The following is a 27,952-nucleotide window of genomic DNA, read 5'->3' on the forward strand; positions in this document are numbered from 1 at the left end:
TTTCATTTACAGTGCAATTTTTTTTTAATTTAGGCTCTTTTTTTTTAAAGAACATCTTACTACATATTAATGGAAATATGTAACTTTCTCCTACAAATGATACAGTCACTAGAACAGAGCTCCAAACATATGAAAAATAAAATATGATATATTACAAATTCCCTCCTTTCCCCTCCCTTTAAAATCACTTTTCTCTAAATTCATGAAAAGTATCAGCATTTTCCCCCACCCAGTACATCGTGTAAGAACTCTGAGCACCACAAGCCAAATAGTCACCAAATGCCGAAAAAGGAAAACTCTCACCTAGTTCTGCGAGGGTATTGAGAAAATAATATTTTTTAAAAAAACAAAAACATTAGAGTCAGTTCAGAGTTTACAGAAGTCATGATGGAGAAGAGGAGCTGAAAAGCTGCAAAGCAGTGCCCTTGTCTTTCAATAAGCACAAAGGACCACCATGGGAGAAATGTCTTTTTTTAACAGAGAGAGACACATTTTTTAAAAATGAGGAGAGGTGAGCCTAATGATAGGCCAAATTATTGGGAAGTTCTCCTACACTCCTGTACCTTAAAGTTCTACCATACATTTTTTTTAAAGGATTACTTCCTTTCAGTACATGAGCCAGCTGGGATGGTCACCTGGTGGGATGGATGCTCCTTGTGATTTTTGGCAAGGTCTACACTCCAAAAGATGGAAAAGAGATGACAGCATTGCAAGACCCATCGCTTTCAGTGTGTTATCGTACTTTTATTGTCCTGAACATCCGGCCTGCAGCGGCCACATTTCCAATGGCGTTTTTAAAGCTTTAAAAAGTTTTTAAAACACAGATTTTTATCAATGTTGTCAGAGGAATGGAAATGAAAATTGGCAGGAACGTCTCTTATTGGCTACTAGTCTGAGGGCTATTGGCCACCTCCAGCCTCAGAAGTGAGATGCCTCTAATTACCAGTTGCAGGGGAGCAACAGCAGGAGAGAGGGCGTGCACATCCCTCTCGCCTGTGGACTCCCCAGAGGCATCTGGTGGACCACTGTGTGAAACAGGATGCTGGACTAGGTGGGCCTCCTTGGGCCTGATCCAGCAGGGCTGCTCTTATGTTCTAATGTCCTCTCCATGGAGAGACTACAATTATTTGTTTGTCCTTACTCTAACCCTTTTCTCTGTACAAAAACAACTGCAATTTTACCCTAATTGTTTAGGGGTTGGGATAAAGAGGAGGTGATAACACAGAGAATGCACCCATTTTCCATCTCTAGAGGAGTAGGCATTGCCAAATATCACTATGAGCATTTGTCCCAAGATGGTATCAATGGCCAAAAATTGCCTGGCTTAGGGACAATACTATGTACATAAATTCTCCTGTACATTATAAAAAAGTTCCCCATTGACACAAATGAGAGGCTTTATGACAGCTCAACTGTGTTCCATTCATTTCTGTACGCCTTTTGCAGAAGAACTTCCCACTGAATGGGGCCCAGTGTTTCTTAGCAAGCAGAAAACAAAACACACACACACAAACAAACTTTGGCACATACTCATTAAAGGCCTTTTCAAGGAAAAGAAATTACGACCCCCTTCAGAAACAAAAACAAAAACATTTTGTATCGGTTTTAAAGAAAAACAGGAGTGGCTAGGGCCTGGTCTGAAGATACAGAGGGAGGTTCGCACTGCAGCAAAGCTGGGCGAGACAGAATTGAGGTTGCCAGGTCCACCTTAAGTGGCGCAGTGGGGAAATGCTTGACTAGCAAGCAGAAGGTTGATGGTTCGAATCCCCGCTGGTACTATACTGGGCAGCAGCAATATAGGAAGATGCTGAAAGGCATCTTCTCATACTATGTGGGAGAAGGCAATGGTCAACCCCTCCTGTATTCTACCAAAAGAAAACCACAGGGCTCTGTGGTCGACACCGAATCGACACCGACTCGACGGCACACTTTACCTTTACTTTTTCCTTTCGGTCTTTACCTGGTAATATGTCTGGCCAGTTCGTTTTGCACACCCTTCCTTCCTGTAGCAAGTTGTGAGAAGAGGAGATTTGTGGAGGAGAGGAGAGCGGTGAAGGGAGCAGAGGTTCAGTAAGGTGGAGAGGGTTGCCACATTTTCAGCAGGCCATTGTTACTCTGCCTTTAATGATGCACAGCATTAAAAGCAGAGGAGATGGGGACGGCCTTGTACTCAGTGGCTGGATATTATAAAAAATGACACTGGAATGACCATGGTGGACTTAAAGGAAGCTGTCCGAGATAGGATGGCATGGAGTGCAGTGATCCATAGAGTGACTGAGAGTTAGACACGACTGGACAGAGAGAGAAAGAGACATCTGTGCACATTAGAATGTTGTTCCATCCAGCTCAGTACTGTCTACACTGACTGGCAGTGGCTTTATAAGGTTTCAGGCAGGTGTCTTTCCCAGCCTTGCCTGAAGAAACCATCCCACTAACCTGGAACATAGGAAGCTTATAGTGAGTCCATCTAGCTCAGTATTGTCTACACTGGCTGGCAGAGGCTCTCCAAGGTTTCAGGCAGGAGTCTCTCCCAGTCCTACATGGAGGATAGCGCCTGGGAACTTCTGCATGCAAAGCAGATACTCAACCCCATCCCCATCGTCACCCGGTGGTAATTTGAACTCACATGTACTGATCCCCACCACCGCCCAAATCAACTGGCTTTCCAGCCAACTTCGCCCTTAAAGCAGTACCTATCCACCGCAAAGAGCTTCCCTTGCTGAGTCCTGAACACCAGGCTGCTGTTAGCCAATTACAGACCCCGTTGTTTCTTTTCCAGCCAACTGGCAACCCTACAGATCTGCCACTCTAGGGGTCAAAGTAACCATTGCATAGTGAATAAAGGGTCGTAAACATTTCCAAGTCAAACCCAGCAATGACTTTCAGTATAGGGATGTGCAGAACGTTTTGACTGTGAAATGTTTTGAATCAAAATGGGCCATTTCGAGCCTATTTTGAGCTTGGAGCCAAACAACCCCGATTTCGATCAAAACGTTTCAACTTTTCCAGAGCCGTTTTGGAGGCCTGTTTGCCCCTTGCTGGTTGGTTTTCTGGCACTGGCTTCCGATTGGCTTGTGATCTCCTTGCTTCTTGGTTGGCTTGTTATCATATAAATCAAGTGTGGTCATGGGCCACTGTGCCCCCATTGGCTGGAGGGAGGGAAGAGGGAGGGGGAACCCAAAAGGATGGCATTTCAAAATGTAGGGATCCTAGCCTATGATAGGCTGTTAAAAATGTATGATCCTATGAGGGTTTGGGGAAAAGGTTTTTTAAAAATGTTTAAAATCTGCTTGCCCAATGCTTTTGTGGGTGGGTTGGGTGGGTGGTAGGTAGCACCCATTATGTCCTAACACCCAACTCATCTTGGTGTCCCTAGGAGCTACCCATGGGGATCAATGGGGTCTTCTGAGTTTCCACATTGTTCCCTATGGTCGAAACACTCAAAATGTTTTGAGTTTGTTTCATCGAAACTGCCGGCTCGGCTGCTGTTTTGACAAAACGTTTTGGCCATTTTGCGTTTTGTTTCAAGCTCGAAACAGAATACAGTATCCATTTCGTAAACATCCCTGTTTCAGTACATTCATCAGCCAGCACGGAACATACATACTATCAGTAACTCTTAGCCCCTACAACTACCAAACTGCACTGGACAAATTTAAATGAAATTGACAGACTTTGGTCAGATCCTCTGCTAGCTAAACTTGGCTAGAGCCATTGAACTCACCACTTGAGCAGCACACGCCCCATTCATTGGAACATAGGAAGCTGCCATATACTGAGTCAGACCATTGGTCCATTTAGATCAGTATTGTCTCCACAGACTGGCAGCAGCAGCTCCAAGGTTGCAAGCTGGAATCTCTCTCAGCCCTATCTTGGAGATATTGCTGGGAAGGGAACTCAGAACATTCTGCATGCAAGCATGCAGGCGCTCTTCCCAGAGTGGCCCCATCTTCTAAGGATGCTCACATGTAGTCTCCCATTCAAATGCAAACCAGGGTGGACCCTGCTTAGCAAATGGGACAATTCATGTTTGCTACACAAGACCAGCTCTCCTTTCCTATTCACATGTTATGTCGAACACTCGTACAATGAGCGCGCACAAGTACAGATCTATACCCAGGTACAGTCGTTCACAAATTACATTGAACATGGGTATGGCAGGACATTCCCTATTAGTACCACACATTCCAGGGACCTGCACCCAGGTTCATTTTAAAAAGGAATGCAGGTGCTTATATCACACACACACACACACACGTACGTTGCCGGACTCTTCACCATCCAGCAACATGGTTAGCAATGTATTTAGTGCATATCTTGCTCTTTAAGGGCCTTGACGATGCAGTCTTAAGACAAGGTTTTTATAATGTTTTTTGAAAAGTGCTCCTTTAAAGAAAGAGCTACCAAACGTAGGACTGGCATTCAGGTAGAGGGAAGAGTAAATCTTATTAGCAAAGGTTTGGAATTTCCATGATCTGTAGGTACCACCTCCAGGCTTGGGGGTAACTGCTAGCGGTTAGCGCTGAAGCAGGAGAGTGGAGGGACATGTCCAATATTGCTTTAATCACTTTTTTTAGTGAAAAAACCCTGAACACGGGTCAGAGGAGGTCACGGAATAGAGATGTCAAGGCCTGGGGAAACAGCTGGGAGGAAACAGAAAAAGACCAGGAACTACACAGGGGGATTGTGTCCCCCCCCCCTTTTCCCCCCAGGCCTTCACATCTCTATCACTAAATCAGGGTATCTTCACTTTTCATTCACACCTTGCTCATTGATATGCAGGCTATAGAGGGTCAATTCAAAAGTGCAGAAATAGCAGGCTGGTTCACACAACTGTTAGAACCAGGGTAGGAGGCAGGCTACCTAGCTCTGCGTGGTCATCAGAACCCACACAGATCCCTCCAGCCCAGGTTGCTACCCAGGCAGGGCTTCCCAGCTTTTGTACTCAACTGTTGACCAAGAGTGGAGGAGAGGAGAGTCCTGCTACCCTGATTCTCTGCTTAGGAGAACTCGCATGCTTCTTCTACATGGTTAGCACCATGTCGGCCCTCCACCACAGCGTGATCATAGAGTTCTGCGGCCAGAGCAGCCGCCCAGGAAGACATTCCACTTCCATTCTGCTGGCAACACAAAGCATGCTGGGAAGCCAGAAGCAGTCCTGGAGGACCTTCCATGGCCGGCAGGGCTTACTGCTGTCGTATTCAACAATATGCCCAGCAGCTGCCTAGTTTGTGTGTTGGCTGGGCTTGTGGACCCGAATGGAGGGGCTGCTCATCTCTGCTGATGGGGTGGGAGCTTCCCTGTGCTCCTACCCAACCCCCAAATGGTCCTGTGAACGGGCTTAGCATGTGGTGTAGACCTTTCGTGCCCAGATTATTTCAAACTGCAGGAGTGCATGATGGGAGGGGGTCAGATGTTTGAGTAACCCCTCCAGCAGAGCAAAAAGCCTTCCTACCCATGGAGGGCTAACATGAGGAGAGAATACTCAGCTAAAAGGTTCCCCCTGAGAAGCTAGCTTTCTGCAGGCAGGGAGTTCCTGCGATAGGAAAGTCTTCCAATATCTGTGCCTAGTGTGAAGCTGACTGCCTTTCAGGGAGGAGTGTACAACCTATTGTTTCTGCGTGTCTGAATCAGCCTGGCGTGCTATCAAAACCCTTCCGGTGACTGTGCTTGCTGATAAGTCCCTCCCTCTGATCGCCGGTATATACTCATGGCGGACCTGCGATCCACATTCCCCTTGTGCTTTCACATCCATGAGACAACAGGGCCCCATCTGCTCTCTCCTGCAGAATTGTCCACAGACCTAGGAGGGAAATTTCACCTGGGTGGCCCATGGGAAATGGAAGCTACTGGAGGGGACAAAATTGAGACTCTCTGATTCGGAGACACTGGCCTGTATGTGTACTGAGTACCTTCAAATCAGCCCTCACCTAGACTGGGACTAGATACTATGCAGTGCACACAGATTTCCCAACTTTTGAGTTTGCCACCTCAATATGAATACAGGCCCAAGATGCATCCGCAGGGGAGAAGGGATTCATCATCCCCCTGCTCACAGCTTCTTCCCAAGCCCATATCCCTGATTGCTATCCGAGCTAACCAAGCTCCAGAACCAGAAAGAAGCCTGAGGGGAAGCACCTGAAGGGGGGTGTTGAAGGGGGGAAGTGATGGATAGAGGAAGGGTTAAGCCCTCCTTCCCTGCTTTCCCCCTGCATTCAAGTTAAGCGGCAAACATGAGATTGCCAGTCCCAACCTCGAGTGGGGTTTCTAATCCCCTGCAACAGCTGATCATGTGTAAGCCCTTAGACCTAACCCCCCCTACGACGTTTGTGCTTTATTTGACACCATGTGTTGTTAGAAGGGGTGCATTCTGTCTCTAGAGAGGGATACACTATCTTCACAGGGCCTGGACTGTTGCTCTGAGGTGCCGATCCAAAGCCAATTGAAACGGAAGGGGATGCTTTCCAGCCGTCGTCACAATGCACTTTGGATCTGCCCTAAGGTGTGAAAGACCACTCACATCAGAAAGGGTGACCGTTTTTGAAATTTGTGCCAGCGGCCTGCAAACCACGGACAGAATTCTCCGAGAAGGACTTGCCCAGAATCCCCATCAAAAGGCGGAAACGGTGAACAAGAGCAACAGGATGAACGTATATGTCGCTCCTTTCCTTCAACGGGGCTTGATGTCTCTGGAGAATTGTGTCCCATGGACGTGTACACTCTGGCGGTTGACTAAGGAGCTATCAAAAATAATGATCACTCAGGGGAATAAGGAGGGAAGTAAGAGCATCAGACCTCATGAGAGATTGTCTTGATAAAAACGGGGCACTTCAATGAGAAATGGTCATGGCTATAAATCTAGCAGGCGCTCTTCACACGTCTCCACGGGCCATTTAGCTGCACCTCCAAAGACATCCACATTGTTGTCAACCCACGGGATGATGTTCCCGGGCATGTTGGTGGAGCAGTTAGCAATATTCATGATGTCTTCTGGCTTTAAGACTCTGTCCCATATATTGAACTGGCTCATCTCTCCAACGAAAGCTTGGGTAGCATCAAATCTTCCTCCAACAGTATCCTGAAAATTAAAGGAGGAGGAAGAGGATAAGACGCCTGGATTAGTTTAACCATCCAAAGCCGTGGTTTCTTTCCCAAAGATAGGACACTTATGCTATCCAATTAACAACCCTGTGCATGAATTGCCCTTTTCATTCATTGCAGGTTTCATTCGTGCAGCTGTTCTTTCACCTGCCCATTCATTACTCCCCTTTCATTCTATTTTTCAGAATCTTTCCCTGCCATTTATGGCAACATTTATGGTGGCAGCTCTCTTTACCACCGTCTCCTGGGGGCCACCCTCTTAATTTCCCCACAGTGCCCCAGACACAGCACAATTCTGGAGCGTTGTAGGGGGGAAAGGCATAAGGACAAAAGGATAGCCTTGCTGGATTAGGCCCAAAGCCTAGCTAGTGCAGCATCCTGTTTCCCACAGTGGCACACCAGATGCTTCTGAGAAACCCAAAGGCAATAGGTGAGGGCACGCCCGCTCCCCTGCAACTGATATTGAGAGGCATCTTTCCTCTTAGGCTGGAGGTAGTCTATAGCCCTCAGACTAGAAGGGGTGTGCAATTCGATTCAACCTCGAATTGATTCAGGTCAAATCGGGGGTAATTTGCAGATTTTACACCGAATCAAATCAAAGTAGGCCCAGTTCAGGGTCAAGGATTATCACCCCCAATTCATCCCAAATCTATTCAGGTTATTTGAGTGGCATTCTGAGGCCTGTTTTGCTGGAAAAGCAGGCCTCAAAATGATGCTTTGTTCCGGGGAGAGCTGGTCTACCGATTGGGATTGGCGGGTAGACCTTTGGACTCCGAGGTGGGCAGAAGTGCAAAATCCAGAGCAGAGGACTGGTCTACCCACCAACCCCAATTGTTAGATCAGCTCTCCCTGGGAAAATGGGAGAAAGCCAAGCCAAGTGTTTTTGACTAACCAGCTTGAGGGCTCTGCGACTCCATTCAGCCTCAAATCAAATTGCAGAATTACATTGGTGCACACCCCTACAGACTAGTAGCCATTGATAGTTGCCACAAAAACAGGGTGGCTGGCTGCCGTTTTTGCCCCAGCGCAACACACCTAGAGCGCTGTGTGGAAATCATGGTGGCCTCCTGCTGGCAGGTGTGCAGAGGACTAGCTTAGCCATTAGGAAAGTTAAGCACTCATTGCATGTTGTACATATAATTATCATTATTAGTTGGTGCCCTGGAACAGGAGGAGGAAGGAAGGGAAATCCATGTTGCTGTCCAGCTCACCTGCTCCTGACCAAGGATCAGGACCCCTCCCGGCTTAATGGGGTGCCAAGGAGCTAGATTGTCACCGGTGCCAAGTTTCTCCCCATCCTGGAAAGCCTCCCACATGCCATCCCTCGTCGTCCACGTGACACAGATGTGGTGCCATTTCCCATCGCTGATGAAGAGTGGGAGCTGGGCAACCTGTGGGAAGGCCAAAAGGGTTATGGGATGGGGCCACAGCTCAATGGCAGAGCATCTGCTTTGCATGCCGAAGGTCCCAGATTCGCTCCCTGGCAGCGTCCCAGGGAGACTCCTGCCTGAAACCCTGGAGAGGGTCAGTAGAGACCATCATGAGCTGAATGGACCACATGCAGTACACAAACACACCATACAGAGGGCATCACCAGAGAGCTCTGATGGCCGGCCGTTCTGCAATCAGCATATGCTCAGCAGCAAACCCAGGCGGGCTTCAGTGTGAGAAGGCATTGCACACTTTAAAACGCCTTGGGTCACTTACCCTAGAAACCCTTATTCTTCATTCCAGACATATGGGTGCTCAGTGGCAAGAGGAATGTACTTTGTACATGCACAGAGGCACTCTTCTTTAGAACTGGGGAGGAGAGCTGGCCTTGTGGTGGCAAGCATGAATTGTCCCCTTTGCAAAGCAGGGCCTGCCTTGGTTTGTTTGTTTGTTTGTTTGTTTGTTTGTCTGTCATTTGTTCAATTTCTAGGCCGCCCTTACAAAATAGCTTGGGGGCGGTTCACAAATACCACAAAACAGTTCAAATCAATCAATGATCGAAAACAAAAACAATTTAAAATCCCATAAAGCAGCTAAAAGCCGATGCATTTGCATCTGGATGGAGACTACATGTGAGCGCTGTAAGATACAACTCTTAAGAGATGGGGCCGTAGCTCAGAGGAAGAGCGTCTGCTTTGCCTGCAGGAGGTCCCAGGTTCAAGGCCGGGCAGCCTCTCCAGGTAGGGCTGGGACAGACCTCTGCCTGGAACCTTGAAGGAGCTGCTGCCAGTCAGTGTAGACAGTTCTGAGCTAGATGGACGAAGGGTTTAAGGCAGCTTCCTGTGTTCCCCACAGCTGCCCACGTTTGAGGGCAGAGCCTCCATATCAAAATCAGATTCCGGACTTGGGCTCCAATTAAGCCTCATCTACCAATATGATGCAGCCCAGCACCCCTGTATGATGCGTGTGCTTCTTAGCAACCTGACTGCAGCACACCCAGGGATCCCGTGTTTATGAGGCTACAGCAATGCAGCAGCACGCCAGGCACTCCCTACCCCACTGCCCACCTCTTCCTGCTTTGGCCATTTCTAGCAGGCCAGTTACAGCCCAGATCAATAGCTCAGTGGCTCCCAGCCTGGCTTTAAAACAGCTGAGCAAACAAGCCTTGCTTCACTGAAGGCAGCTTCCATGGCCAGAGCCATCCCAAAGTGGCAGCTTCACAACTCCATCCACAGGGCTGGTTACAGGCCAGCCCTGTGCCTGGCAAATGGGGCAGAGCTGGTGGGGGCTGCCCCAAAGGCCCCAGGGCCCTCGTTCCATGACTGAGGGCACCCTTTCAGGCTTTGAGGAAGGGGCAAGCTTCAGGGAGGGGGATCTTCAGCAAGAGTCAAAAGCTCTTTCATGGATATACTCTAGAGCAGGGATTCTCAGCGTGTGGGTCCCCAGATGTAATTGGACTTCAGCTCCCATAATTCCCAACCAAAGGCCACTGGGGCTGGGGATTATGGGAGTTAAAGTCCAATAACATCTGGGGACCCACACGTTGAGAAACCCTGAGCCGCGGGTTCGCAACCTGTGGGTACTCCAGATGCTGCTGAACTCCAAATCCCATCATCCCCAGCTACAATGCAGATGGGGATGACTTGAGTCAGAGTTCAGCAACATCCGGAGTACCCACAGGTTGGGAACCTCAGCTCTAGAACAGGCTGTGACTAATTTTCTTTGCATCTAGGAGCCAGCCCGAAATTTGGAAGCCAGACAACGGGCACTTGACAACATTCCTGAACTTGGTGTCAGACATTGTGGAGAGGGAGGGTAAACAGGCTTCTCTCTATCCTGGAAGAGAGCTGGTCTGGTGGGAGCAAGCATGACTTGTCCCCTTAGCTAAGCAGGGTCTGCCCTGGTTGCATATGAATGGGAGACTAGAAGTGTGAGCACTGGAAGATCTTCCCCTCAGGAGGAGATGGAGCTGCTCTGGGAAGAGCATCTAGGTTCCAAATTCCCTCCCTGGTCGCTTTTCCAAGATAGGGCTGAGAGGGATTCCTGCCTGCAGCCTTGGAAGAGCAGCTGCCAGTCTGTGAAGACAATACTGAGCAAGATGGACCAATGGTCTGGTTCAGTATATGGCAGCTTCCTATGTTCCTATCCCCTTTGCAAGTAATATACATAGAAGAGAAATGGGACTGTCTGGGACAAACATATTTTATTAAATAACTCTATTCCACTCTGGGCACTCTGGTTAAATTTCTAGCCATCATGGACCACTGGTGCCTGGGATTTGTAAGCCTTGCTCTAGATCAGTGTTACCCAATTGGTATGCTACAGCACGCTAGTGCACCATGGGATGCTGGCCGGTGTGCTGTGCTGACTCGCTCTGAGTCAGCTCCAAAAGCTGGGACTTTAAGCTCCAGGCTTTTAGAAATGATTTGTCCCAAAATGCACTGGGGAAAATATGTCCTTCCTGATGCATAAGGGGGTGAATCAGCTTCAAATGTGCAGAGTTTAAACTTCCAGCTTTTGGCGCAGACTCACTCATTTAGGGCTTTCTGCTTAGCAGGAGGAGAAAGGGAAAAAAGCATAAATAAATAAAATTGTGCTGCAGCTTTGCTGTCACCAAAAAAAAAAGCTGTGTCTGTATAGAGAGGGTAGTGTGCCACCCTCTTTCTTTTTTAAAATGTGGGTGTGCCTCAGGATGATAAAGGCTGGGAAACACTGTTTAGATTCAAATGTATTATTTGAGGCAGTCAGCTTTGCAGCACCATGGAGAGCTCCCAGTGAACAGCTTTGCTCTGACAAGGGCCAGAGGTGAAATCAGCTCTTAAATACCTCCAGGCTGGACTATCCCTCCCAGCCTCCACCTCTCTGCTGGGAGCGCAGAAATATTTAAAGGGGCACTCCCCTGGCCCAGAGTGTAGCACTTCTCCATCAAGTCCCTCCTGGCCCTTTTCCTCTGCTTGTACGCAGGCTTGAGGAAGTGTGAGGTATGTGGTGTGGAAGAGGCCACTTTGCTGGGGGACTCAGGCACAGCCTGTGTGTGCCAGTTTCGAGGTCCCCAGTTGGGATCTCCCACCTGGCTGGCTCTGGCTCCAGCCTAGTGCCAGGGCTTGCTACTGGGAATGGGTCCGGAAGTTGAGCTGTGGGCAGCAGACACTAGGGGGTGCCAGTCCAAAGTTGGGACTGGGAGAGCCAGAAGCACACCAGGGATCAAGCCAGGCTGACTTTTTGCATGCAGAAGGTCCCAGATGCAATCCCTGGCAGCGGACCAATACATTCTCCAAAGTAAAGGAGTCCTTCCTCACCTTGTCATTAATCAGAAGTTCAATGGGGTTGTTGCCCCATTCAATCAGCACGACTTCGTTGGCTTGTCCAGGGACTGCATAGGAGAAGGGTGTTCCTATTCCGGGTGTGGCGCTGGACTTCAGCCACAAGCACACGGTGAAGGCGTACAGCTCTGGAAGTGTCTTCTTGATCTTCCCGTACAAGTAATTGGTGCGGAGAGGAAGGGAGACCTTAAATTCATCTGGCGATTTAAAGGCGCTGGTACCTAGGGCCACATTCAACGGAAAATGACATTACACACAACGTCTTATATCTATTTCCAAAAGAGCTGGAAATGTTAGGATCCTTCTGGATGCACAACTGGAGCACCTATGGGTGTGAAGCAGGAACTGGTTAGGTACTCCAGCCCTCAGAGACATTGGTTTCCCAGGGTTCTGAAGAAAAACAAACCTAAGAAGACCAAAAAAACCCACCCCCAAAACTTACTGAAAGTAACTGAATGGAGGGGAATGTTCGCAGACTCAGGGGGCAGTTAACAGACAGGTGGGAGGAGCTAATGGAGATCAGCAAACAAAAAAAGCAGGGAAATTCTCAATCTGAAGAATCTTCTCTCAAGACAATCACAACCCCGCTCTGCTTCTGATGGGGAAAGGGGTCTAAAACTTTCACCATGCTTCAGTACAAGCTCAGGTAGCACATGCACCTCAGGGATATACTGCAACATTTTTTTGTGGGTCCACACTTGTTAATAACAACAGCACCAACCAATAACAACCATGCATTCATTCAAAAGGTTTATATTCCTTCCTTCAGCCAAAACACTGGGACCCAAAGCACCGACTCCCTGAGTAGTCCTACCTGTATGATACATGGGATTTGTCACATTCACATTTTAAGAGTCTGTAGTTTATTTATCCTAAGACTAAAGCTTGCTTGACATGTTCAGACTTATACAGAAAATGGGCCAGTTTCCTCTTAGAAAATATTGAGGCTACTCTCACGCGTGGTGGAAACTGGGCTAAGGGAGCCCAGCCCTGTTTCCACCGTGCCTGTGAACTGCTGGGAGCTGCGTGGCTTCTAGCAGCAAGTCTGCTTAATTGCCCCACTTTCAGCGAGTTTAGCAGAGTGCGTGCTCCATTAGCCCCATTTGTTTGATCGTGTGTCGCTACGGCGCAGCTCCGTGCCGCAGTGACTCACAAGTAGCCCCCAAATCGGGAGGCTACAACAAGCCTCTCGGGGCCAGGGGGCTCCACAGAATGCCCCAAGCACTCGTGCAGGGCATGCTGGGAATTCCAAGGGCCGGGAGGCCCCCTAACCCCACCACCCCAAGCGGCTCCATAACAGAGCCGGTAATCGTGTGGGCAGCCGATTCGGCCACCCAGGGCGAGCTGCCTGCTGGTCTACGAGGAGAGTGGGTCAAGCCCGCTCTCCCCGCAGAACCCTATTCGGCTCTCCACGCTGCTCGTGCGGAGAGGCTTACTGTCTTTTTAGATTAGGCCAGGCCTTCCAGTCTGCTTTCCAGGCAAGTGTTTCTCCCTGTCCAAGCATGTGTGGCAAGAAAGGCTGGGTTGGGGAGAGAAGAGGTCAGGACCAGGCCAGCTGCAATCTGCAGGGGAGACGACCCTGCACCCCTCTGCACACGTGGTCTCCCCCAGCCCACTTCCTGGCCAGGAAGGAAGCGGAGGGGTTGGCTTGGCTGCTGGGAGGCTGGAGGAGTCTCCTCCCTCCCTGGCTGCACTGACCTCTGCTGCTTGTTCCGGGGTACAGAAATGAGTGAATGGGGCTTCTTTAGACAACCGAGGCCATTTTAAAATAACAAATTTGAGCTCTAGGACCATGAGATCCTAGGACTGCATTGTCTGACACGTTGCTGTAACATCCCAGACTGGTGGATGGGGGAACAGAAGGGGGACTGGGGAATGTTTTGTGGGGGAGCAGCCCTTGCCACTCCTTGGAATCATCCCTGCACATACAGTTGAGACAGGCCCAGATTTAAGCCAATGGGTCTCCCACCATCCAATCGAGTTCCACTCTTGGGAATAAGCCTCCGTGGAGACTCACTTCCTACGAAGTGCACTTGAGCCTGAATCCTCAGGAGGTTTCGTTCCCATTTCCAGCCACCTGCCTCCGTTTCACCAGGCTCCTTGTCCTTGCCCACTGTCCTCATGGGTAGAACCTGCCAAAGGCCACTGTGGCTGGGGATGATGGAAGTTGTAGTCCTACAACACCTGGGGATGCAGGTTTAAGAACCCATGAGTTATGGCAAAAGTATTCTGGCCTAGAAATTAGATTTTCTCCTCTTCTTCCTCTTCTTCAAAGGGTAAAACATCCCAAGATGCCTACGTGGTCTGAAGAACGTTTTCATTTTTTCCTACCCCCTTTGCACAAGAAAATGGCTATTTCTGGGGATATATAAGACAAACCTCCAGGCTGTACTTAACCTTCCCAAAATGTTTGTGTTTGCACAATTGGAGAATACAATCATTAATTTGTCTGAACAAGTCACTGTCCAGACTTGCTAATCCTGTAAATATCATTTAAGGAGAATCTATATTTAAATTTGTTCACACCCTCTTCCTCTGAAACAAAGTGATTATGCAGACAGTTTCATGTTGTACCTCCTTAGCCACGAGGATTTGAAATTTAAATACACAATCTCTTGCCAGGCGTGCCGTTTCTCAGTAATTAATTCTAAGGATCTGATTAAATGATTAGGATTAAGTGTGTGTGGCTCCCTAAGTAATCCAACGTAAAGGTTATGCGTTTGAGACAGGACATGCTTGCCTCAATGCCTGCAGAGTCACCAAAGTGACACTCAACATATTATGAAAAGTAAAAATGGCATTCATCTTATCACTGTGATGAAGCAAGAAGGAAATAATGTTCTTGTTCAAAAGAACTCACGTAGATACATAGCAGATTCAGGACAGACAAAAGGAAGAACTTCTTTATAAAGCACAGACTTTTTTCAGTCTGGCCTTAAATGATTTCTTAAATGGGTTTTTAATTGTTTTATTTACTATTTTGTTTTTTAAATTTGTAGACTGCCCCAAACTTCCATCTCTCTTACATTGTAAATTGCTTTGATGTCATTTTGTGGCTTTATTGATTGTAAATTGTCCAGAGTTATTCAATGGGGCGGTATTAAAATGTAAATAAATAAATAAACCTATGGAATTCATTGCCACAAGATATTATGATGGCGAGATCAAGTGTTTCCAAGCTTCTTTTCTCACAACCCAGTTGAAGGCAATCACTTATTTGCCCAGTTGAAGGCAATGACCCAAAAGAATGATTTATTCTCAGAAGAGTTTTCAGAAAATCACAGTAAGGCAAGACGTGCTATTTAAAATTACCTAACTGACACATTAAAGAGATCATAGACATTTTAATTAGCAAGGGACCCAGTGCTTTATATCCCACAACACAGAGCTGGATCATGACACATACTTTGAAAATCATGGGCCTAGATGGCTTGAAAGGGGGAGTAGATGCATTCGTGGGGGACAGGTCTATCAATGGCTACTAGTCCTGATGGCTACAAACTTCCACCAGGAGCAGAGGCAGGATGCCTCTGAATCCCAGTTGTAAGTGAACAACTGCAGGAGAGGGGGCATGCCTTCATCTCTTGCCTGTGGCCTTCCCAGGGGCATCAGGTGGGCCACTGTGGGAAACAGGAAGCTGGGCTAGATAGGCCTTGAGCCTGGTCCAGCACAGCTGTTCTGATGTTCTTAGAATCTCCCTCTCTATAGCATATAGAGGGGGCAGAAGAGAGATCATAAGTGTTGGGGTTCACCCAGACACCAACCCAGAGAAGACCAATTTGGAGGAAGGGGGCAGTCCACCCAGGCCTGGGTCCTTGCCCTTTCAGCCCCTCTGGAACCATCAGAACCGGAATAGCTGCTCCCTTTGAGGAGTCCTGGCTCCTCACCGAGCACCTGGTGCCCCCAGTGGGGTACCAACCTCTTCCAGATCCATGAGCACCACACACCATGGACAGCTCCTAGTGCAAAGAATCAGTACCTTGGATAGTACCAAGCAGCATCACAGGAGCTGGATAATACAATCCCAATAGGCTGTTGCTCCAGAGACTTCCTGAGGCATGTGCTTATGGCTGATGCCCAGACAGAAGGAACTGGCTCCACCCCTTTCCTAGGGAAGGCTCTGTGTCTTAAAGGGGCCTTGCCTGATGTCTTAGATGCTGGCTCCAGTAACATTGGGGGTGTCAAGCCATCTTGTACTAAAACTGGTCCTCGGGGACTCCGAATCAGAAGACGAAGGCAAAGCTCTGTGTCCTCAGGTCATGGTCCTCAGGTCCCCCGGTGGGCCCTAGTGGCACAGAGTTATCTGGGTGATGAGTCATCAGTTCTTTTCACCCTGTCTTGTTTCTAGAACTGTCACACCCCCAGTTGGGGGGTGGGATCCAGGATCTGGGATCATGAAAGAAAGCATCTTCAGAACCACTCGGCATAGATTAGTTATGCTTCTACTGTTTAGAAGAGGGGCGGGCAACATTTGATCTCCAGGTGTTGCTGAACTACAGTTCTCATCATCTCAAGTTGCAATTTAATGTGGCTAGGGATGATGGCAGTTGTGATGCTGGCTTGGTACATTAAAAACCCATAGGTGGGCCAAGGAAACTCTAGTATAACACAAAAGGGAGAGAGAAAGTCTACAAGACTGAAGTTAGCCCACTACTTGCTTGCTTACTTGCTTGCCGCTAGGAGTGCACACACCTCCCCCTCCTGACTTCCGCAGGTGAAATGATCGTACAAATCCACTCATTGAGGGGTTTCCTCCCTCCCCTCCCCCACACTTTTGCACACAAGTCACTCCATGAATATTTGTGGCTTAAGTCCATGTGTATGACTGGAGTGTTAAAGTGACCTTGGTGTTCCCTACCAACTGAGAGAGGCAGGAAGAGAGCTGGTCTTGTGGTAGCAAGCATGACTTGTCCCCTTAGCTAAGCAGGGTCCTCCCTGCATATGAATGGGAGACGATGTGTGAGCACTGTAAGAGATTCCCCTTAGGGGATGGAGCCGCTTTGGGAAGAGCATCTTGGTTCCAATTCCCTCCCTGGTAGCATCTCCAAGATAGGGCTGAGAGAGATTCCTGCCTGCAACCTTGGAGAAGCCACTGCCGGTCTAGGTAGACAATACTGAGCTAAATGGACCAGTGGTCTGACTCAGTATATGGCAGCTTCCTATGTTCCTAATATCCTTCCATAAGGGGTGTGAAGAAGCGACTCCCAGAAATAAAAGGTTTAGTTTAAAACTGTGTATGTTTCTATTTGGGGGTTAACGAGTTAAAACATGCAACTGTTGTCAGGTACTTGGATTGACAGAAGGAGGTCTATAGATGTCAGAATGCATGCTGTTAAGTTGGAAGATGACTGCCAAGGAAGAAGCTAGCAGAAAGGGTCAGATGTCTGATTGGAGGGAAGTCAAGTGTAACAGGTTGTGATTTGAACTGTGTGTGTTTCATGTTGTCTTGCTTGCTTTTGTTTTTCTTTGTCATCATCCTCATTATTAAAAAAAATATGAGGGCATCCTCTATTGGATTACAGAGGAATGCCTATAGCATTCCCCGTTATCAAGAGCAATCGATATTCTAGGAGAGAACCACTGGGGATCAACAAAGGCAGTGGATACAGGCACCAAAGACCTTCTAGAAAGCAGCATATCTTTCCAAGGATGCCAGTCACTTCTCTCTCAGCCTAACCTACTTCACAGGGTTGTTGTGAGGAGATACTTACGTATGTAGTACACCGCTCTGGGCTCCTTGAAGGAAGAGTGGGATATAAATGTTAAAATAATAATTATAATAATAATAATAATAATAATAACAACAACTTGGCACAAAGATTACCTCTTTCCAGCTCAGAAACCCTTTCAAGCAGTGCATTCAGTGCTGCCTCGGTCCTTTGCCGATGGGTGGACGTCTCATTATGAAGCAGCGTTTTCTCGGTCTCCAGTTCGGCCACTTTGCTTAGAAGCTGGCGCTCCAGATCTTCCAGGCGCCTCTGAAGCATCACTCGGAGATCGTTAGGCAGGGCTGCATAAGACACGTTGGCACGGAGCTGGTGCTTTAAGGAGGAGGGGAAAGGAAACCTTATGCCACTGCTGATCACCATGATTCCCATTAATTAAACTTAATTAGGCAACTTTTTTTTAATGTCCTGATCCAGCCAGGGGCTATACTTGTACAAAAGCAGAACGCTTACATGGGGGACCACTAAATACCATATTTATCTGAATCCAAGACTCGTCCCCCCCATAAAAAGATCTTGGATGTTAGAAATTGGTGGGTCATCTTAAATTCAAAGTCCTCTTCCTTTCAGGTAAATACAGGCATAACCTATAATAAATCTGTATTTTAAGGGGGTCGTCTTAAATTCAAGCCCCGTTCAAGTAAATACACGTATAACCTGTACATAACCTGTATTGTTTTTTAAGGGTCATCTGAAATTCAGTCTCCTCTTCCTTTCCAGTAAATGCAGAAATAACCTGTACTTAACCTGTATTTTTAAAGGGGGTCATCTCAAATTCAGAGTAGTCTTCTATTTGGGTAAATACAGTAAGTGTGTGCTGTATGCACAGAGCCCCTCCCCAAATGCAACAGCCATCCAAAGCCCGGCAAAACATGAATCCAGGCCCGTATTTCAGGTGATCAGCTGCCTGGGAGGCCGAGAGCTGAGAGCCGGGCTTCAATTCAATCTCCCTTCCCCACCTAACAGCTAACTGGCAGGATTCTCCCATCTTTTTTTCCTGGGCTCAGCACACAAGCCGGACTTCCGTCCTGTTGGATCAGAGCCAGAGTGGCATAGAAAGGCTGAAGCCAGCTAGCAAGACTGAGGAGTCGCTCAGAGAGGAAAGTCCTTGTAAACTCCAAAATGCAAACAGATCATCACAACAGCCACACCATCCAAAGCATTCATTATGCCAAGACACAGCAGACACAGACATGTGGGCATTTATTTAGACTGAAAAGGTGTAATACCCCGTTCTTTGGCACTGAAAACCGAGAAGGATGCCGTAATTACAGTGTACAATACCATAAATAAGATGCCACTATAAAACGATGAATTAGGAGTATCCACAATGCAGAATTCATACATCCAATATAGCACCAGTCTTCAATACGGCTCTATCCAGGGTCAGCCCAAGCCCCGCCCCAGCACCTAAGACTTGACAGTGAGGACCGTTCCCCCACCGCCTCCACTGCACTACCCCAGCTCTAGAACATAGGAAGCTGCCTTCTACTGAGTCAGGCCCTTGGTCCATTGAGCTCAGCATTGTCTACACAGACTGGCAGCAGCTCTCCAAGATGTCAGGCAAGAGTGTCTCCCAGCCCTATCTTGGAGATGCTGCCAGGGAGGGAACTTGAGACCTTCTGCATGCAAAGCAGATGCTCTGCCACTATGGCCCATCTCCCCCCTCTCCATCAGCACACTGAGCACATTGCTCTCTCCCCTATCCTCCACCACCCCAGTTCTTCCTTCCTCCCCTTTCAGGGGGTCTTTCCCCCTCTCTCCTCCCAATAAATCTCCCCCCTCCTCTCCCAGGTGGTATAGTGGTGCCCCTAGTGCTGCAACTCCCACCCCCACATTTTCCAAAGGGAAAGGCACCAAGCATCAAGGAGGAGAGTGGCGGGCTAGAATGTCACTCCGCTCTAGGCTATCACGCTACTCCATCACTCTATGCTCCTCCTCCACACTTCCTTCCATTCCTGTTGCCTTCTGAGAATGAGAAGCAGCAGTGGGTGCACCACCAGCTTTATTGGGCCAACCCTGCTTCCACCTTCTTAGGGATGCCCCCCCTCCCCGCCACACACACACACATACACTTGGTTGCAGAGCAGACACTTTGTGTGCAAAGGGCTCAAGGCTGCGTTCCCCCACACCATACACAGATCTGGATAGGACTAGGAAAGTCGCCTGTCTGAAATGTTAGGGAGCTCATGCTGGGAGATTTCTTTATATATCCCGGCAACAGTGAAAGCTCACAGGTAAGGAAAGCACGGTGAAATAATGTTGTCTGGGGACATGGAGTTAAAGTCCCAAATAAAGCAGCTTATTTAAGAAACAGATCAGAGAGATAGAGAAGCCTCCATGCCTAGCTGCTTGCTAGATACAGGAAGAAGGGAAGGGGTGAAGACGGAAGTCTCTCTCTCCAGGGACTTTTATTTTATTTTATTTTATTTATTATATTTACAAACTACCCCATCCAGAGGCTCTGGACAGTGTACAACTAAGCAGGCTTTAGTTGTTTACACAAAGCAGGCTTTACCGTGAGTTTACTGGGAGGCTTTACTGCAAATTCAAAGTTGTCCCCCCAAAAAACACAAATAGTGGATTTTTAAAAATATAAATCAGGCTACACTCTAGCGTGCTGTGAAAAACCTGAATTGTGTGTGATCTGCCACCCAATAACTCACATAGACTTCAGGGTAAATCTAGCCGATAATTGGATGCACCCCCTCCATTCCAGAGGAGATGCAAGTTTTTATTTATTTATTTATTCATTCATTCATTCATTCAATTTCTATACCGGCCTTCCAAAAATGGCTCAGGGCAGTTTACACAGAGAAATAATAAATAAATATGATGGCTCCCAGCCCCGAAAGGGCTCACAATCTAAAAAGAAACATAAGATAGACACTAGCAACAGTCACTGGAGGTCCTGTGCTGGGAGTGGAGAGGGCCAGTTACTCTCTCCCTGCTAAATAAAGAGAATCACCACCTTGAGAGGTGCCTCTTTGCCAAGTTAGCAGAGTTAAAGGGCTTTCAAAGCCTCATGTGAAAAACTTCCAGGTGAGAGAATGAAAACTGAGACTATCCGTCTCACAAAGAGGGAGTAGAGAAAGCATAGCCAGAGAGGACGCTGTTTCTACCCCAATGCCCCGAGTGGTCAACAGGGTTGCTGGTGCTAAGAGTCGAAGCCATCAGGAGCTGCATCTCCAACATGAAACCCTGGAAGGTCACAGCACACAATACTGCGCTGGACTGACCGACCGCTAGGCCTCAAGGACTTCCCAATTTTGGTCAGACGCCTGTATGGCTTTACTGGAAGAAGCAAAGCTTGGATCTTCCTTCTGAAGGCAGGGCATCCTACAGGGATGTAGCTACACTAAAGCCAGGCTTAACAAATCCCACGCGCCAGGGAGCCATGGCGTCTAGCAATTTAACCGTGGCACCTAAACTAGGATATTCAGAGGGAGGGTTGTTTAATAGAACCTTCCTTCGTCCCAGGCAGCCCAGGATGTCACTTATCAAGGAAATAAAGAGAAGCTGTTTACCCTCCCTCTATAATGTCTGTTACCAGATCCAATAATTTGTTAAGTGTCTGTAGTTTAGCTCCTACATTTGGGGCTGGCTCCTAGATCCAAAGAAAATTTGTCAAGGTCTGCATGAAAGAAGGCCCAATTTCATTCTCTTGCTTTTCTGACAAAGTAAAAAATATACATAAGGCTCCTGAGATGTCCCTAGATCCCAGCAGACAGGGCTCTCCTGTAGAAAGAGGCATACTCAAAGAAATGTAGGTCCCAGGCTATTTAGTGCCTTATAAGTCAATCCAGTGCATTCCAGATACATTTTCAATGATGCCAGAGGGGTGGCTGCGTTAGTCTGTTGCAGCGAAATTAACCAAGAGTTCAGGGGCACTTAAAAGCATAACACATTTATTGCAGCATATGCTTCGGTGGACCAGAGCCCACCAATGAAGTATTATCCATGAAGAGTTGTCCATAATTCTCTCTCTCTCTCTAGGTTTGAATCAAGACGATAGTTTCCTGTCTGGCCTCGGCATTACCTGTCTTAGCAGAGTCAGGAAAGACTGTGCTATAACCAGAGACTGCTGTTGTGAATTGCCACTGTATATATTCCATCCACTCAGAGCTTTACAAAGACTGACCACACACATTTCTTTACCATTGAGCTTTAATCTCCCTCTCCCTCTCTCTCTCCTTCCCTCTCTCTCTCTCTTTCTCTCTCCACCCACCAGCTGCACATAATCCTTCATGCACCTGATGAAGTGGTCTCTGGTCTGCATAAGTGCATGGTACAATAAATTTGCAAGACATTAGGGCAGGGCTTGACAAATCCCAGGTGCCAGGGAGCCAAGGAGCCTAGAAATTTAACTGTGGTGCCTCAATTAGGATAAGCAGAGCTATTTAGTAGAACCTTTCTGGATCTCAAGAAACTCTGTTTCTGTTCTGTTACTGGAGAAGGGGATAAAGAGAAGCTTCCATAACCACCTCCTTGCCCTCCACAGTGTCAATCACTAAGTCCATTAATTTTGTCAAGTGTCCATTGTATGGATCCCAAATTTTGGGGCTGGCTCCATAGAAAACCTGTAAAGGCCTGCTTTAGGGTGCCAAGGGACAGGGTTGTTTTTTATACTGGTTTATATTACAGGAGGGAAGGGCAATTTCTGAATTCTCAAAAGCCACTCTGTGCTGCAGATACTGGTCTGGGAACTGAAGGGTATTTCCCCATACAGGTTGGTCAAGCTGAGAGATGGTCAAGGTTCTGTATTCAAGCTGACTTTAGGCTTGTTCACACAGTTGTCTGAATCTGGGTTTAAAGTGAGTTACCAGCATTAGTGTGATTGTGTGAACCCATACTAAGGTGGGGATCTTGGGCCATAGACCACCTTGGCATGGGTTCACATTATCACCTCAGTGTTGATAACCCACATTAAACCTAGATTCAAGCAACTGTGTGAACAAGCCTACTCTATCATCTATGAATGAGGATTATGCATGCAGAACACACAGGCTCAGGCATTACCGAGGCATTACACATAAATGCCCCAAACAGCTGTAATAATTCAGCGCGACCTGCTCCTGTCCGTAACAGAGACCCAACGATTCAATTAATGCACAAAACATTAGCGTTCCCCTCCACTTCAAAACATCTCTTCTATAGTAGGATAAACATGAGAGCGGTCTGCGGGGGAGGAGGGTTTAACTTATCTCCCCCGCAGATAACTGGCTCTTAGTCCCTGGGTGGGCATATTGCCCGCCCAGACGAGAAGCTCCTGGGGTCAGGGTGCCGGGATGAGCCACCGCGTGTAGCCCCACCCCAGAGCCCCAATAATGCACCATGTGAGTGTCCGGTGCATTCCTGGGATCCCCCTCCCCACGACCAAGTGTGCCAGCCGGGGCTGACACACGATCAGAAAAACAAGGGTAAAGGAGCACTCGCTTCCTTAACCTCGTTTAACTGGGAGGCTAATTAGGTGGGTTTGTGGGATCGGGCCTGAACCAGGCAGTTCACACAAGCGTGCGAAACTGGGCTGGGCTCCCTTAGCCTAGTTTTGCATGCTCATGTGAATAGCCTCATGGAATAAACATTCTACAGGTCAAATATAGCATGCCCAAGATTTCTAAAAAATGATGTGCATTACCAAATCATGCAGCTTTCCTAACAAAAAAGAAAGAAATACCTTTCATTATCCAAAACCACCTCTCAACAGTAATACCTTTGCTATTTTATTACTCTGGGATTTCCCCACCTCACAGTGACAGTCCTTCAGCAGAGGCAAGAGCCATTTGAAATGGATTGAATGTTGCATTAATTACCAAAAGCTTTCAATCCAGCCCTTCAAAGAGACAGGCAAGTTTGAAGAAGTGATGTAAAGAATCTTACATTACAGCAAGCCCTGGCAAATATCTTTTGGAGCCAGACAATTGAAACTTAGGAACATAGGAAACTGCTGCCTTATACTGAGTCAGACCATTGGTCCATCTAGCTCAGAGTCAGTATTGTCTACACCAGGGATTCTCAACGTTGGGTCCCCAGATGTGATTGGACTGCAACTCCCATAATCCCCAGCCCCAGTGGCCTTTGGTTGGGGATTATGGGAGTTGAAGTCCCAAAACATCTGGGGACCCAACGTTGAGAATCTCTGGTCTGCACCAACTGGCAGCAGCTCTCTGAGGTTACAGGCAGGAGTCTCTTTCCCATCCCTATCTAAAGATGCTGCCAGGGATTGAACTTGGGACCTTCTGTGTGCAAGCAGATGCTCTGCCACTGAGTTAAGGCCCTATCCCTTGACAAAACTACTGGACGTAGCAATGGACATTGTGGAGAGTGTGACAGAGAGTAGATGAGCTTCTCTATATCCCCTTTATAAGTGGCATGCTTTGGATAGGAGAAAGGGCTGACTGGGACAAATAAATATTTTATTAAATAGCTCAGCTTCTGAATATCCTAGTCTAGGCACCACAGTTAGAGTTCTATGCACCATGGCTCCCTGGCACTTGGGATTTGTGAAGTCTATTTTAGTAACCAATAAAGGTAAAGTGTGCCATCGAGTCAATGTCGACTCCTGGCGACCACAGAGCCCTGTGGTTGTCTTTGGTAGAATACAGGAGGGGTTCACCATTGCCATCTCCCATTCAGTATGAGATGATGCCTTTCAGCATCTTCCTATTTCGCTGCTGCCCAATATAGGTGTTTCCCATTGTCTGGTAAACATACCAGCAGGGATTCAAAACGGCAACCTTCTGCTTGCTAGTCAAGTCATTTCCCTGCTGCACCACAGGAAGAGAAAAATGTCTAGAATGTTAGCTTTTCCCCACCCTCAACTCAGGTTTTCAAAGTTAACATCCCTCAGCAAAACATAAGAACCACCTTGCTGGATCAGGCCCAATCCCCATCTAATTCAGCATCCTGTTTCCCACAAAGGCCCACCAGATGCCCCTGGGAATGTATAATGGGTGTGGCGGGGAGAGATTATCTTGTGTTATTTTATTGTATCTCCATTGTATGTTTATAGCTACTTTTAGTCTGGTCGCTGACTGTAATAAAATGACTGACAAAAGTACATACTTTTGTCTGTCCAAATCTTACTGGCAATCAGTTTCATGGGATGACTCCCGATTCCAGGGTTGTGAGAGACGGGGAAAGAAGTTCTCTCTCTCCACTCTCTCCACACCTTGCATAGTTTTATACATTTCTACCATGTCTCCCCGGAGTCTGACCATAACACTGCTGTGCTCTTCACTAATATTCTTATTTGTCACCATATGCTAAGGCCATATGACCTGAGTTGTTGACACTACACTGCAATCCTTCTAAGCAAGCATGTACTTAGGTCAGGCACAGATTAAGAAAAAGAAATGAAAAGCACCAAAGCAGGAAAATAAAACCCACAAATCTCCTCTCAATCCATTTTATTAGAAGACACAAACAACATCTATTCCTTTCACGTTTATATTGGGGAGAATAGCATTGTGGGGGTATATTCTTCCAAGAGCAAAATCTGTACCAAGGCACACAGGAATTGCTGCTCTGAAAGGAACTGTTTTACTTCTTCAGATGTCTGAACACCTGACCTATCTGAGATTTTACCTCTCTCTCTCACCCTCTTCCTCTCCAACGCCTGGAAGGAAGAGGAATCTCTCTCCGTAATGTAATAATAAAGTTTCCCTTTTCAGAGAACTTCAAGAATGTGATTTTGCTTAAAACATGCACAGCCTTGCAAGAAAAACCCCCATTGAAGATTAGAACTTAGCGAAGAGTTTCTGGGAAATGAAGCTTGTTTATTGTAGTGCCCCACTGGACTGGCACTCCACTAATTGTCCCCCTGGTAATCAACAACATATATATTTAGTAAGTGACAACAGTTCCTCAAGGAGAGAAGCCTTTCCAGCTGCCTAGGAGATGAGAGTGCAAGCTAGGAGAGAGGCGGGTCCATCAATCAGGAGCTCTCCAACATAACGTAATGCAGCACTGTAATTAGGTATGGCCTCATTAGTCTATTGATTAGACCAGAAAAGGACTGGGAAGTGGGGTTTGCAACACAATACTCTGGATATCTCTTTAAAAAGGTACATAAGAAGCCACCTTCTACTGAGTCAGACCATTAGTCCATCAAGTTCAGGACACTGACTGGCAGCAGCTCTCCAAGGTTTCAGGCAGGAGTCCCTCCCAGCCATATCTGGAGATGCCAGGAAGTTGACTCTAAAAAATAAAGCATGCAGATCGCTACATGTGGGATTTGGGCACCTTTTATTAGGGTAGCTCCACCCTGCTTCCCAACATATTTACCACTACAAGTCCTAAGCTCTGAGCTAGGCGCTGTACAAATACAAAGGTTATCATTGCCCATTAGACAAAAGAAGAACCCTGCTGTATCAGACTAAAGTTCATAGGAGCACAGGAAGATTCATCCACCTAGCTCAGTATTGTCAACACTGATTGGCAGCAGATCTCAGGTTTCAGAGGCAGGAGTCTTTCCTAACCCTGCCTGGAAATTCCAGGAGTTGAACCTGGGACCTTCTGCATGCGAAGCAGATGCTCTGCCACTGAGGTGTGGCACCATCCCTATTCCGGCAGCCTGTTTTTCACCACTGTCAACCAGTTGTCTGTCTCCAGAACATACGCATAGCATGAATGGACTTCCCTCCTCTATGGTTTGCTCCCCCCCCAATAAACTGGACTGCTTCTAAGCAAGGAGGTTCTGTTTGGTCCTCCTGGATAGCGAATGTACGTTATCATGCAGATGTGGTCCAGTGGTTAGCACATTCAACTTAAACTGGGGAGACCCAGGTTCAAATCCTCACTCCAACAGGTTACCTTGGAAGAGCTGCTGTCTCTCAGCACCCTGGGGGAGGGGAGTATATACACAGAAATATATATACATAAAATACATACACTGTTCCATGTTAACTTGGCAACAAATACAGGAGAGGGGCAACTTCCCCCTCCCTCTCCCCTGCCACAGACACTCATGTCTATCTCACAGAGAGGGCATGAAGATGGGAGGCATAGATGCCACCCGGTTCTCTTTGGAAGGGAGATGGAATAAATAAATTATTTTATTTTTATATCCTGCTCTTCCTCCAGAGAGCCCAGAGCAGTTTACTGTGGCTACGTTTATCCTCACAACAACCTTGCGAGGTAGGTTAGGCTGAGGGAGAAGTGACTGACCCCGAGCAGCACACTGAGTTTCCTGGCTGAATGAGAATTTGAACACGGGTCTCCCCAGTCCTAATCCGACATGCTAACCCCGATACCAGAAATAAATAACAAAGACAACAATAATATTCGCAAGGGTCTGTGACTGCACCATCCAAGACCTTCCCACCGTCACTGCAGGTTCACAAGCCGTCCTCATCCCTAATGGTGCTCCCTTTGAGTAAAGTTTCACGGCCATGATCCACACCCCCCACACACACGGACTTTCAGTCCCAAACCCGCGCCCTGCTCCAGCCACTCCCTTGTCAACTCGCAGCCTCTTCTCCCTTCGCCAAGCCAACCTTCAGCACCGCGGACAGCTCACCTCCAGGTTCTCCAGCCGGTCCTTGAGGGCCTGCATGGTGCGGCTGAGCTGGTCGATGATCTGCCCGGGGTCCCGGGGCAGGTCGCCCATGGTGTCCTTGCCTTTGCCCCCCTCCTTCCGCCACGTGCCGCCCTTGCCGTCGGGGCCCGCCGGGGCGCTCTCGCAGCGGGCCAGCTTGGCGGTCAGCTCGCGGATGGCCTCCCGCTGGTTGCCGATGGTCTCCTTCTGCTGCAGGATGGTCTCCCGCAGCTGCAAGACGGTGGCCTTCAGCTCCTCCTCGGGGGGCAGCAGCCCGCCGCCTCCTTGCATGGGGACCGGGGGCAGCGGGCAGCCCGGGCTGGCGGCGGCGTCCAGCGGCAGCGAGGTGCAGACGAAGCGGCTCCCCGGGGGGCTCTCCTGCTGGGCTCCCCCCGCGGCGGCGGCGGCTCCTGCTGCCGCCCCCCACCAGCTGAGGGCCAGCCCCGCGGCTAAGACGGGCAGCACCAGCATGCCGCCGGCCGGCTTACTGGGCGGCGGCGGCGGGGCGGCTCAGCATCGGGGCGCGGCGGCAGGAGCGCTCGGCCCAGCGGCGGCAAGTTGTTCTCGGCCGCGCAGAGCAAGAGAAAGTGCCGGGCAGCAGCAGCCAGGCCGTGGTGGGAGCCGGGGCAGAGGCGCAGCACTCGCAACTCCGCGCGGGGCGACCGGCGGCTGGCGTGCGTCGTCGGGGCGAGGGAGCTGGGCGCGGGCGGGCAGAGGCGCACGCGCGCCTGCCCGGCTGGCTCGGCTCGGCTCTGCTCGGCTCGGCTGTCCCCGGGAAAAGCGGCTCGCGCGCTCTTAAAAGGCTGAGCCGGGGAAGAGGGGAGGGGCGGGCA

General features: G+C 48.3%; 1 protein-coding gene across 1 annotated transcript; it reads right to left on the reverse strand.

Moving 5' to 3' along the window:
* Positions 1-27,942, reverse strand: NPTX2 (neuronal pentraxin 2). Its single transcript, XM_053276791.1, has 5 exons — positions 27,102-27,942; positions 17,680-17,896; positions 11,832-12,076; positions 8,313-8,492; positions 1-7,078 (listed from the first exon to the last, which is right to left on the reverse strand). The coding sequence occupies exons 1-5, from the start codon at positions 27,588-27,590 to the stop codon at positions 6,851-6,853; spliced, it is 1,359 nt and encodes a 452-aa protein (XP_053132766.1). The 5' UTR covers positions 27,591-27,942; the 3' UTR covers positions 1-6,850.
* Positions 27,943-27,952: the final 10 nt, after the last annotated feature.

This window comes from Hemicordylus capensis, chromosome 13, assembly GCF_027244095.1.
Source record: "Hemicordylus capensis ecotype Gifberg chromosome 13, rHemCap1.1.pri, whole genome shotgun sequence".
In the NCBI taxonomy this organism is placed as follows: Eukaryota; Metazoa; Chordata; class Lepidosauria; order Squamata; family Cordylidae; genus Hemicordylus; species Hemicordylus capensis.